The sequence below is a fragment of the Scylla paramamosain genome, chromosome 41, assembly GCF_035594125.1.
Source record: "Scylla paramamosain isolate STU-SP2022 chromosome 41, ASM3559412v1, whole genome shotgun sequence".
In the NCBI taxonomy this organism is placed as follows: domain Eukaryota; kingdom Metazoa; phylum Arthropoda; class Malacostraca; order Decapoda; family Portunidae; genus Scylla; species Scylla paramamosain.
In genome coordinates this window covers 3097676-3110418 of record NC_087191.1, presented here as the reverse complement: position 1 = coordinate 3110418, position 12743 = coordinate 3097676, and the positions used below count along the sequence as shown (strand labels likewise).

The window sequence follows — 12743 nt, the reverse complement described above, 5'->3', positions numbered from 1 at the left end:
ATAAGAGAAAGAGATTAGTGGTACATTCAGTTGCACCCCCTGTCCCTCATCTCCAGTCTTTCCAGTCTGTCCATTAGGTAGCCTATGGTTTTCTGTTGTTGTTTCTCCATTTCTGTTATTTTCTGGAAGACTTTGTCTAAAAAAAGATTCTGTTCTGTCTCCATGGTTTGGGACTGGTTTGCTGTGGCATTCTGTCTATCCTGCTGCTTTTCCATTGTAGGGTTCACCTTTACTTGCTCCTTTGGGGTGTTGTTCTGCTGAGGATGAGTTATAATGTCGTCCTCTCTCTTTCGTGTTGTTCCTTTTGGGTGCGGGTACCGACATTTTTCTTCAAAGCAAGTTTGGGTCCGGATGGCATTTCGGCAGATGATTGGGTGGTAGTCCTGACACCTCCTGCCAAGCGTGCATCCTAATTTCTTATCTAGGCCATGCCTTAAAAGCTTGGTGCATGCTTTTGGATGGTTGTGGCTACAGCCTTCTCCCCTAACTCCAAATTTGCAAATATTTTTCCTATAGTATCTGCAGGTCTTGAGATGCTTTATGGGGTTGTCTACCTGGGTGGCTTCAGCAGGAGGAGGAGGAGTAATAGTAGTGGATTCAGTAGTTATGGTGCTTGGCCTAGCTTCATCACCTTTCTGATCTTTAGATTCTGTACTCTCCCCTTTTCCAGTGCTTTGTGTTGTTTCTGAACTAGGTAAATCTTGGGAGCCTAAAGGAGTGTTTTAATTTTTCTTGCTGTCTTCTATTTCTTCTGCCTGAGTCTCATAATCTGAATAGTTAAGTTTTACACAGGATAGACATGTGTATCTCCTATTGGATTTAGTCAGCACCACTACATAATAGGTTGGCAGCTCTGTGCATAGGTAGTGAGTCCACATGCTGCAGTTATTGCACTTAATACCCGTATGGCAATGTTTTTGGCATTTTGTACATGGGTAAATATCAGTCTTACTTTGGGCTCTGTTGTTTACGTCGGCTGATGTGGTAGCCTCTCTTTTAACCAAGTCTTCAGCCATGTTGATGACTACTACTACTTCTTCTTTTTCTTCTTTTTCTTGTTTACCCTCCACTACGACTGGTTATGGTCGTGAAGGCAGCCTGCAACCGTCTAGGGCACTTCACAGCTTCTCAAACACAATCACAGCCGAGGGAGACCACAAGAGTACCAAGATTTGGAAGGTTATATATATATATATTTGGGCAATTTTACCTCCAGTTTTCACTGTTGTCTTTTGTAGTGTATTTCGTTAACATACATGTGTGTATGTGATAAACTATATTTTTGTCATTTAAATGCTTTTCTTTTCTTAAGTTTTATTTATTTATTTATTCATTTATTTATTTATTACCATTATTTATTAATTTATTTTATTATTATTGTTATTATTACTTATTATTTTTATTGCATCCTTTCAGTTATCTAGCTTTTCTTGATCCCCACAGTACATATGTCTGTCTACTTATGCAGGTGGTGAAGGTAGTGCGTGAGGCAGAGGTGGAGGCAGCACGAGCAGCCATAAACACTGTGAGCAGCTTGCATGTTTACAGCGTGCAGAAGAGTGCTCTGCCTGACATAGGGCTACTGTATGGGGCTGACTATGATGTGAGCAAACAGCATCTTACCTCCACATCCAGGTTGGTGTGTGTGTGTGTGTGTGTGTGTGTGTGTGTTTGTGTTTATTTATTTATTTATTTATTCATTTATTTATTTAATTACATATTTTTTATTTAGTTAGCTAGTTATTTGTTTTATTTATATATTTATTTATTATTATTATTATTATTATTATTATTATTATTTTATTTATTTTTTTTTCATGTAAGAAGTCTTCTTTTGTCATATCCCTAGACTTAAAGGGTTGGTGCCATGTATGAGTCTCCTCCAGTTGCTTCTAACCCTTGCATCTTCCTTTGTGATTCCCATCCTTTGCTGATCTACAATAATTCCATGCCTCCATTTCATTCTCTGTCTTGCCCTCAATCTTCCATCAACTGGTTTTCTCCAGGCTCTTAATTGGCTCTTCTTACTATGTGACCAAACAATCAATTTTTTTTTCTTTTTATCACTTCTGCAGTGCATTCCACTCCTTGTAAGAGATACCCTGCCACAAACACTGATATCCTGGAGAAGCATGGGATTCTGTTCCTTTACCTGCCTTGTCATAATGGTTGTATTTTCTTCCAACTGACATCTTATGTGAGCCAAAAAGTCCTGTCACTGACCTTGGGACACCATACCCACCATGTTTGTGGCAGGGCATCTCACACTCTGCAGAAACCTCTAATTTGGAGATCAGGTGGCATATTGTAACAAGATTTATTCCAGTTTGCCAACATATTTCCATAGTAATGGGCCTTAATTTGTAGAACTCAATCACTCACTGAATTAGCTTCACTTGTGTTTCTCAGACTTGAGGGTCAACTTACAAATGGAAATGTGTGCATAACTCAGATGTGGAGGTGAGGGCAGAGGTGCTTGATAAGAAAGTATACATCTTTCCAAGCAGATATAATAAAAGCTGACCATTGTCATCAGTCAAAACATTGTCTGGGAGCTCTAATGTTGCCATGTAGTAGTGATTTTTCCCACATGGCTTTGCCCTGGCGTGTATTCATACAATGGCAAAATAATAGGGATACAAGTTGGCAACATTTCACTCACTGCAGCCATGTCAAGTGGCGTTGAATTTACCTAGCCACACTGGGAGGTTAACTATAGCCAGGCTTCAAGACACGGTATAGAGCACATTGTCAGAGGGAACAAGAGGAAGAGTGAGGGGAGTGGGCAGCCTCTTTATGCAGTTGTTCTTGTAATGAGACAAGATTTAGAGGGGAAAGGAGATTTTTATTTCCTCACAGATGTAGGTGGTTACTCTTTTTTTAAATCCTCTCACTGTACAGAAATCACTATAGAAAATCTTAATACATAATTCAAGAAAGAAAAAAAGATTAAAAGAACAGATTGTCCAGCTTCTAGCCAGTATAATGTAAGGGGATGGCTGTAGAAGAAAACATAATGGTTTGGGAGTTAGGAAAGATATGACAAATAGCAGTAAAAGAGTTAGTGAAGATGTCAGCTTAATGTAGAGAGAAGCTCAGTAATTCTCCTCTCTCTCTCTCTCTCTCTCTCTCTCTCTCTCTCTCTCTCTCTCTCTCTCTCTCTCTCTCTCTCTCTCTCTCTCTCTCTCTCTCTCTCTCTCTCTCTCTCTCTCTCTCTCTCTCTCTCTCTCTCTCTCTCTCTCTCTCTCTCTCTCCAGATACAGTGGCATCAGGTGTTCTGAGGCACAGGTCAGCCCCAGCACAAGCAGACTGCAGCATTTGGTAAAGGAAGAGGTGCCAACACCACTACATAAGGTACTGTGTGATTATGGTAGTGGTAGTAGTAGTAGTAGTAGTAGTAGTAGTAGTAGTAGTAGTAGTAGTAGTAGTAGTAGTAGTAGTAGTAGTAATAATAGTAGTTGTAGTAGTAGTAGTAGTAGTTAACCACACATCTAAAGTGTATCTTTGATTCAAATATGGCTAGTATTACATGTGAATATGTTTGTAGGGTGTGTATCATACTTTAGTGATGGAGTGGGTAAAATGAAGCAGAGCCAGGATATTTCTTGATACTGTATTGAGGGTGACAGTCTATGGTGTTACTAGCATTCTGTTGAACCTGTCTTAGCCAAAAGTAGATTGTGTACTAGCCAGGAGCTGACTGACTAGGTGAGCTGAAACAGCTACAAAGTAAACTAATGTATGAAACACTGAAGCTTCATTATATGACAACAAAACATGAACAAAACTTCTAAACAAGGCAACCATAATATAAACATTAACTACAATAACCATTAGTAACAATGCACCAAGATAATCAGTGTTACAGTAAAATAATTTATGTTACTGTCACCACATGTTAGGTGAGAACATATTAGATGCAAGATCCTACTTTACTCATTCCAGGGAAAATCAGAATGGTGCCATATCAGGCCCTCCCACTTTGGAAACCTGTAGTACCAGAAGTGGACCCAGAGGCAGTACTGGAGCAATATTTATTAACTTTGATGTAATGCAGTTTGTATCCATTTCCCTAACTGTACTTTCTTACAATTTAGGGAAATAGAAGCCCTTCCCATAAAAGTGGAACACGTATATTGTAAAAGATAAAATGATAATGTTCGTCCTCTTGTTATTCAAGTCTCTAGCCCCCTTTCTCTATCCTTTTTTGTCACCTCTTATGACATGCTGGTATTACAGTGGCAGCATTCTTAGCCCCTGCCACAGAGCATACCGTCTCCACCAGGGGCTGACAGGGCTAAGAGTGTGAATGATAGTGTGTGAATGTATGGTGCTTTATTGGGGCCACCCTGTGTGGGATTACCAGCCTGGTATATGGATTGATAGATTATTCAAGTAACAGTGAAGTGCTGTAAAACATTCTGCTGAATTTGATCAACTAGGAGGAGGTGACAGTGTTAGAGGAGCGTCAGTTTCTCAGGTTTGTGAATAGACACTAGTATTGGTTTATTTAGCCATAGAAGTAAAGAAGAAACAGAACCTCATTGAGTAATTTGCTTTCCAGAGTGTGTCAAAAACTAATGAGAAGAAAGAAGACAAAAAACATGATGCTAAACTGGACAGTATCACCACCACCACTACTTCTACCACTACTGTTACCTCTACCACTACTGGCACCATAAGTGCTGCTGCTAAGCCCACCAGTCAGATAGCAAGCATGTTTGCCAGGCAGACCAAGAAGCTGGAAAGTTGTCCAAGTACTGCTGTTAAAGAGGAAAAGGTGTGCTACAAGTGTGTGTGTTGCCCTCTTATACACATCTTGCATATATTCTCATTTACACTTTCTTAGTCATCTCACTTCCTGCTGTTTATTCTGTGTGCTCAATCCATCATAGGATGTCAGGATGCTGTATTTAATTCCTTCAGCAATTCCACATTTTGTATTAAGTAGACAAGTGAGTGGATTGTGTTTCCTCACCCCATTCACTCCACGTTTAATTCCTTTGCCTCTGCTTTACATACACACATTTGTTACTTTCACCATCCATTCTTGCTTGCATCTCTGACCTTTCTGTTTTATTGCTTGGAGGAGATAGTAGACACCTGCCAAAATAATAATTACTCCCAGTAAGTTCTAAAGCACTGGATTATGGGATGCTGTGAACTTATCATTAAACCTTGCTCTGACCTCACTGAACATTTCCCTTTGTGTCTCACAACACAAGGGAGCAGTCACAGCCTGCCCTCTAAAGACAACTCTCTTCTTTCACACAAAACTATATGTACCTAGTTACGCACACACCCTTCACTCAAAATTCAAAATCAATATGGTGACTCCTACACCAGCCTTGGAGTCCCTATCAGGGGAGGGGACCACAAATCTCCCCAGGTTGGTCTGCTTTTCTGGTATCGACCCTAAGTGTCTTGACATCCCCCCCAACTATTCTTCATTAACTTCTGCAATATCTGCAGTTTCATATCCAATTTTTCAATCTGTAGAACACCACCTCTCCTCTACTAAACTATCTTTTCCTCACTGAAACAGGTATCTGAGGCAACTGACAGTAATCTCTTTTCTGTTCCTTCCTGCTTTCTCTATCCTCACTTTCAATCCAAAGCTGGATGTTGCATCTATGTGTACAATGACTTAACCTACTCTTGTGTCCATGCTCTTGAATCTTGATTTTTCCATCATCTGGCTACAACTAGTCACTCTCAAACTAAATTTATCTGTGCTGTACACCTCTCACTATAAAAAATTCCTTGACTACTTAACTTCCATAGTGGAGCACATTCTGACTCTTCCCTTTTGCTGGAGATTTCAATGTTCACCACCAGCTTTGGTTTTCCTCTCCTTTCACTGACCATCCTGATGAATTAGCCCTTTAACTTTGCTATCCTCCATGAACTAGAGCAACTGGTGCAAGACACTGCCTGTATTCCTGACTGTCTTAGAAATATGCTCAATATTCTTGACCTTTTTTGTAATCTCTAATCCTTCTGCTTATGCTGTTACCCTATCTTCTTCATTGGGCTCCTCCGATCACAATCTCATATCTGTATCCTGTCTTATTGCTCCAATCCCTCAGGATCCCTCAAAGCAGAGGTGCCTCTGATGTTCTGCCTCTGCTAATTTGGAGGGCCTGAGGAGATATTATGCTGATTTTCCTTGGAATGACTTATGCTTCCATGTCAGAGACCCAACTCTGTGTGCTGAGCACATAACAGAGGTGATAGTGTCTGGCATGGAGGCATACATTCCTCACTCTTTCTCTCAACCTAAACCTTACAAACCTTGGTTTAATACAGTTGCTTCTTGTGCTATACATGATAGAGAGGTGGCCCTCAAAAGGTATTTAAGCCTTTCTTGACCTGAATCTCATTTGCTTTATATTCTTCCTCGGAATCACGCAAATTCTGTTCTTCAACTAGCCAAAAACTCCTTCATTAATAGAAAGTGTCAAAATTTTCCAAGATATAACTGCCCTTGTGACTTCTGGCACCTAGCCAAAAATATCTCCAATAACTTTGCTTATTCATCTTTCCCTCCTTTATTTCAACCTGATGGCACTACTGCCATCTCATCTATTTTTAAAGCTGAACTCTGCTCAAATATTTGCTAAAAACTCTATCTTGGATGATTCAGGATTTGTTCCTCCCTCTTCTCCATCCTCTGACTACTTCATGCTACACGTTAAGATTCTTCACAGTAATGTTTTCCATGCTGTCACTGGCCTAAACCCTCAGAAGGCTTAAGGACCTGATGGGGTCCCTCCTATTGTTCTCCAAAATTATGCCTCCATGCTTACACCTTGCCTAGTCAAACTCTTTCAACTTTGTCTGTTGACATCTACCTTTCCTTCTTGTTGGGAGTTTGCCTACATTCAACCTATTCCAAAAAAGGGTGACCATTCTAATCCCTTGCTTTAATTTCCTGCTTATCTAAAGTTTTTGAATCAGTTCTCAACAGGAAGATTCTTAAATGTCTATCACTTCACAACCTTCTATCTAATTGCCAGTATGGGTTCTGTCAAGGCCCATCTACTGGTGATCTGGCTTTCCTTACTGAATTTTGATCATCCTCGTTTAGAAATCTTGGTGAAACTTTTGCTGTTGCCTTAGACATATCAAAAGCTTTTGATAGATTCTGGCACAAAGCTTTGATTTCCAGACTACCCTCTTATGGCTTTTATCCTTTTCTTTGTAACTTCATCTTAGTTATCAAAAGCTTTTGATAGAGTCTGGCACAAAGCTTTGATTTCCAGACTACCCTCTTATGGCTTTTATCCTTTTCTTTGTAACTTCATCTTAGGTTTCCTTTCTGACCGTTCTGTTGCTGCTGTAGTAGATGGTTACTGTTTTTCTCCTATATTTATTAACAGTGGTGTTCCTTAGTGTTCTGTCCTGTCACCCACTCTCTTCCTAATATTCATCAATAATCTAAACAAAACTTTTTGTCCTATCCACTCCTACGCTGATGATACCACCCTGCACTTTTCCACATACTTTCATGGACATCCAACCATTCGGGAAGTAAACACTTCAAGCAGAACTCCTGACTTCTCATCTCTCTAAAACTGCTTGGGGCAGAGCAAATTTAATATTGTTCAATGCCTAAAAAAAAAAAAATCAATTCCTCCATATATCAACTTGACACAATCTTCCATACAACTATCCCCTCCTCTTCAGTGACACTCAACTGTCCCCCTCTTCTATGCTGAACATATATGCTTCACATGTATGGAGTATGCTTCACATGTAGGGAAGGGTTCCATTCGTACTGCTATGTTAGAGAGGGTGAAATCAGAATTTTTTTGTCTCATCAACTCCTCTCCTCTAACTGACTGTCTTCAGCCTATTTCTTATCACTAAAATGTTGTATCTTTTGCTATCTTCTAGTGCTATTTTCTTGATAATTTCTCTTCTGATCTTGCTAACTGCATGCCTCCCCTCCTCCCACAGCCTTGCAGTTTTTTTTTTTTTTTTTGGGGGGGGGTGGCAGTGACCCTCTTACGTTAAAAAGAAAAAAAAATCACATTGTTAATACAGTTATTCCATCACAGAGACACCACTTTTTTTTATATATCATTATTATTTTTGTTTTCATTTATTTATTTATTTATTTATTTATTTATTTATTTATTTATTTATTTATTTATTTATTTACTTATTTATTTTTACTTCCATGCTTACAGTTCTTCCTTGAATTAAATAGAGACACTATAGTTAATGCAAACCAAATTAAATTGAGGTTTGGTGATCTTGGTAAGGTGTCTGACTTGCATGTTGCATATGTCTTGACATGTTCAGTTTCCACTGAAAGGTTCTCTTAACTAGCTTATCCCATCATCAGGTCAAGGTGATTGCCAATAACAGCAGAGATCAATTCAAGTCTTGGTGATCACCTTGGCCTGGTTGGTAAGGTGTCAGACTTGCTGTTTTTTTGTGTTTCCTGATTGAGGTTGAATCTCTAGTAAAAACCTCTTTATCCTATCTTCAGGTAAGTTTATCAATTTTGTAATATTTCCCTGATATTCCAAGGGAGGGCATCACACTGGTGGGCATCAGTGAAGATATCAAAGAGTGGATCACCCCATGAGCTTCAAGAGAACCTTGCCACATGCCACACCAGTGATGCCCTGCCATAGAGTGTCATGAAAATACTGAGAAATTGGTCTGAAGGTCGGATAGACTGGCTGGGGATCTAACATGTTAGGATGTTAACAGAAACAAAAGTGATGTTACTGAAACATTTGAAACATTTATTTATCACTAGTATCTCTACATGATTGATATAGTGGAGGGTTTTAAAGATACATACTAGCCTCTCTGAAGCAAATGGAATTTTTTAGGCAAAGGTATTGAAGAAAGATTATGAAATACCAAATACAGTAGGGTACATGAGAACAAATATGATTTGTTCCAATGTAGTAGTCGTTATGGCAAATTTGCATTACGGCGACTGAAGAACCTATGGGAAAAAAATGTATTGGCTCCATGGAACCAGAAAATTACATAAAAATTCCAAAATAAAAAATAAAAATACATCAAAATGAGCACATTTGCACAACTACATTTGAGATAACCCAACAAATATATAGACTGCCCAAGACTAACCTTAGGTTGTTGAGCAGATGAGCTTGTTTAGCTGCTACTGGTGGAGATAGAGGTGGCAAACTTAATGTTTATGTGGTTAGTTCATGGAAAGTGGCACTGGTTCTGGACAGGTGAGCAGTGGCTCACACAGCTGGCAAGTTTGTTTTGCCAGTTTTAGTTTGTTATTCTGATTAAACTTTTATTAAAATTTCTGTGCTTGCATAGTGGCAAGTTAATCTTGCCAGTTTTGGTTTCTTATTCCAACTACATTTTTATTAAAATTTTAGTGCATTGTGGCAGTTGTATGTTATAATGAGCATGCATTGTCATGTATTCCACTGTACTTACAAAGTAAAGAAAAAAAAAATAAAGAAAAAAATAAAAATAAAATATATATATATATATATATATATATATATATTATATATATATATATATATATATATATATATATATATATATATATATATATATATATATATATATATATATATATATATATATATATATATATACATATATATATATATATATATATATATATATATATATATATATATATATATATATATATATATATATATGTATATGTATATATATATATATATATATATATGTGTATATATATATATATATATATATATATATATATATATATATATATATATATATATATATATATATATATATATATATATACACACACACTTTTCAAAGACAAAAATACAAACAAAATATGCTTTACTAAAGAATAAAAGTAAGATGATACTAATTATAAAATAATAATGCAAAATAATGACAACAAAATATTATATAAAAGAAGAGATAAGACAAATAAATTTATCATACTTAATTGAGAAAATAGAGCATATACATTATTTTTTATAGAATTTAATGCTGGTTAAAAATTATATTCTTAATTGATCAGGCCAATCTAACCACTGAAGCCTGACTGAATTTTGGTCAGTCTTAACTCTTTTGTCACTACAATGTTATGTCCCTAGCATGCAAGTGGTTATAACATAAGAAAATAAAGGAAGCTTGAGGAAGAAGAAAATAAGGGAAACTTGAGGAAGCTATCAGGCTTACATATGGCCATCACTGTATTAAACATGTCTATTGTCTGACTGTGTTTAGGCAGTGTCCTTTCAGGGGATTTCCCTACCTGCGGCACTGCCAAACCTTGTACTGGGCAAATTATTGGATGATGCCACCCCCCTTTCTCTCTCTCTCTCTCTCTCTCTCTCTCTCTCTCTCTCTCTCTCTCTCTCTCTCTCTCTCTCTCTCTCTCTCTCTCTCTCTCTCTCTCTCTCTCTCTCTCTCTCTCTCTCTCTCTCTCTCTCTCTCTCTCTCTCTCTCTCTCTCTCTCTCTCTCTCTCTCTCTCTCTCTCTCTCTCTCTCTCTCTCTCTCTTCCCACCTCCCTCCCTCCTTTCTTGTGCCTATCACGAGAGGAAGTGACCAATGGATTGACACAGTCACTCTGATAGTGTGACCTGACTAAGTCACTCAAAGAGACATGACAACACCTGGAGGAAACGCTGCCATATATTGTGGTGTTTGCAAAAAAAACAATGTAGTTATCACTAAAAAATAAACATATACACATTAACTTAGCTTTTTAGAGGATTACAGTGTAATACTAAAACGACATTTTATTTAGAGGTAGTAAGTACCTGACATGAGGTGTATGTTGGTACAAGTTTAGCAGAGCTGGAGGCTGGAAAATCTCCAGAAAGGACAACATCCAAAAGCTCAGAATAAAATCATGGTGTAGGAGTCATGGCGACTCCTACACCAGCCTCGGAGTCCCCATCTGGGGAGGGGACCATAAATGTCCCCAGGTCGGACTGCCTTTCTGTCGATGACCCTAAGTGTCTTGACACCCCCTCAACTTTTTCTTCATTAACTTCTGCAACATTCGCGGTCTAAGATCTAATTTTCAATCTGTAGAACACCACCTCTCCTCTTCTAAACCTCATCTTCTTTTCCTCACTGAAACTCAGGTGTCTGAGGCAACTGACAGTAGCCCCTTTTCTGTTTCCTCCTACTTTCTCTATCCTCATTTTCGATCCAAAGCTGGATGCTGCGTTTATGTGCGCAATGACTTAACCTGCTCTCGTGCCCATGCTCTTGAATCTTCTGAGTTTTCCACCATCTGGCTACGACTACAGAGTCACTCTCATACTAAATTTATCTGTGCTGTATACCTCTCTCCTAACTCCTCTGACTATAAGAAATTCTTTGACTACTTAACTTCCAAAGTGGAGCACATTCTGATCCTCTTCCCTTTTGCAGAGATCTCCATTCTTGGAGATTTCAATGTTCACCACCAGCTTTGGCTTTCCTCTCCCTTCACTGACCATCCTGGTGAACTAGCCTACAACTTTGCTATCCTCCATGACCTAGAGCAATTGGTGCAACACCCTACTCGCATTCCTGACCGTCTTGGAGATACGCCCAACATTCTTGACCTTTTCCTGACCTCTAATCCTTCTGCTTATGCTGTCACCCTTTCTTCTCCGTTGGGCTCCTCCGATCACAATCGCATATCTTTATCTTGTCCTATCACTCCAATCCCTCCTCAGGATCCCCCTAAGTGAAGGTGCCTCTGGCATTTTGCCTCTGCCAGTTGGGGGGACCTGAGGAGGTATTTTGCTGATTTTCCTTGGAATGACTACTGCTTCAGTGTCAGAGACCCGTCTTTGTGTGCTGAGCGCATAACAGAGGTGATAGTGTCTGGCATGGAGGTGTATATTCCTCACTCTTTTTCTCATCCTAAACCTTCTAAACCTTGGTTTAACACAGCTTGTTCTCGTGCTATACATGATAGAGAGGTGGCCCACAAAAGGTACTTAAGCCTTCCATCACCAGAATCTCATGCACTTTATATTTCTGCCCGGAACCATGCCAAGTCTGTTCTCCAACTAGCCAAAAACCCCTTCATTAACAGAAAATGTCAAAACCTTTCAAGATCTAACTCCCCTCGTGATTTCTGGCATCTAGCCAAAAATATCTCCAATAACTTTGCTTCTTCTTCTTTCCCTCCTCTACTTCAACCAGATGGCACCACTGCTATTACATCTATTTCTAAAGCTGAACTCTTTGCTCAAACCTTTGCTAAAAACTCTACCTTGGACAATTCTGGGCTTGTTCCTCCCTCTCCTCCACCCTCTGACTACTTCATGCCACGTATTAAAATTCTTTGCAATGATGTTTTCCATGCCCTCGCTGGCCTAAACCCTCAGAAGGCTTATGGACCTGAAGGGGTCCCTCCTATTGTTCTCTGAAACTGTGCCTCCTTGCTTGCACCTTTGCCTAGTCAAACTCTTTCAGCTCTGTCTATCAACATCTACCTTTCCTTCTTGCTGGAAGTTTGTCTACATTCAACCTGTTCCTAAAAAGGGTGACCGTTCTAGTCCCACAAACTACTGTCCTATTGCTTTAATTTCCTGCCTGTCTAAAGTTTTTGAGTCTATCCTCAACAGGAAGATTCTTAAACATCTATCACTTCACAACCTTCTATCTGATCGCCAGTATGGGTTCCGTCAAGGCCGCTGTACTGGTGATCTTCTGGCTTTCCTTACTGAGTCTTGGTCATCCTCTTTTAGAGATTTTGGTGAAACTTTTGCTGTTGCCTTGGACATAT

The 12743-nt window shown here is 38.9% G+C and overlaps 1 protein-coding gene across 5 annotated transcripts in view; it reads left to right on the top strand.

Moving 5' to 3' along the window:
- LOC135093130 (DNA polymerase delta subunit 3-like) overlaps positions 1-12743 on the top strand; it is a 64070-nt gene that overhangs the window by 14308 nt on the left and 37019 nt on the right. For 4 of the 5 annotated variants that reach the window (XM_063992036.1, XM_063992040.1, XM_063992037.1 and 1 more), the window contains 3 exons: positions 1469-1635; positions 3258-3354; positions 4565-4780. In XM_063992036.1, coding sequence (XP_063848106.1) covers positions 1469-1635; positions 3258-3354; positions 4565-4780 — 480 coding nt within the window. The remainder of the gene's footprint in view (positions 1-1468; positions 1636-3257; positions 3355-4564; positions 4781-12743) is intronic. The other variant, XM_063992038.1, reaches the window with a different exon arrangement.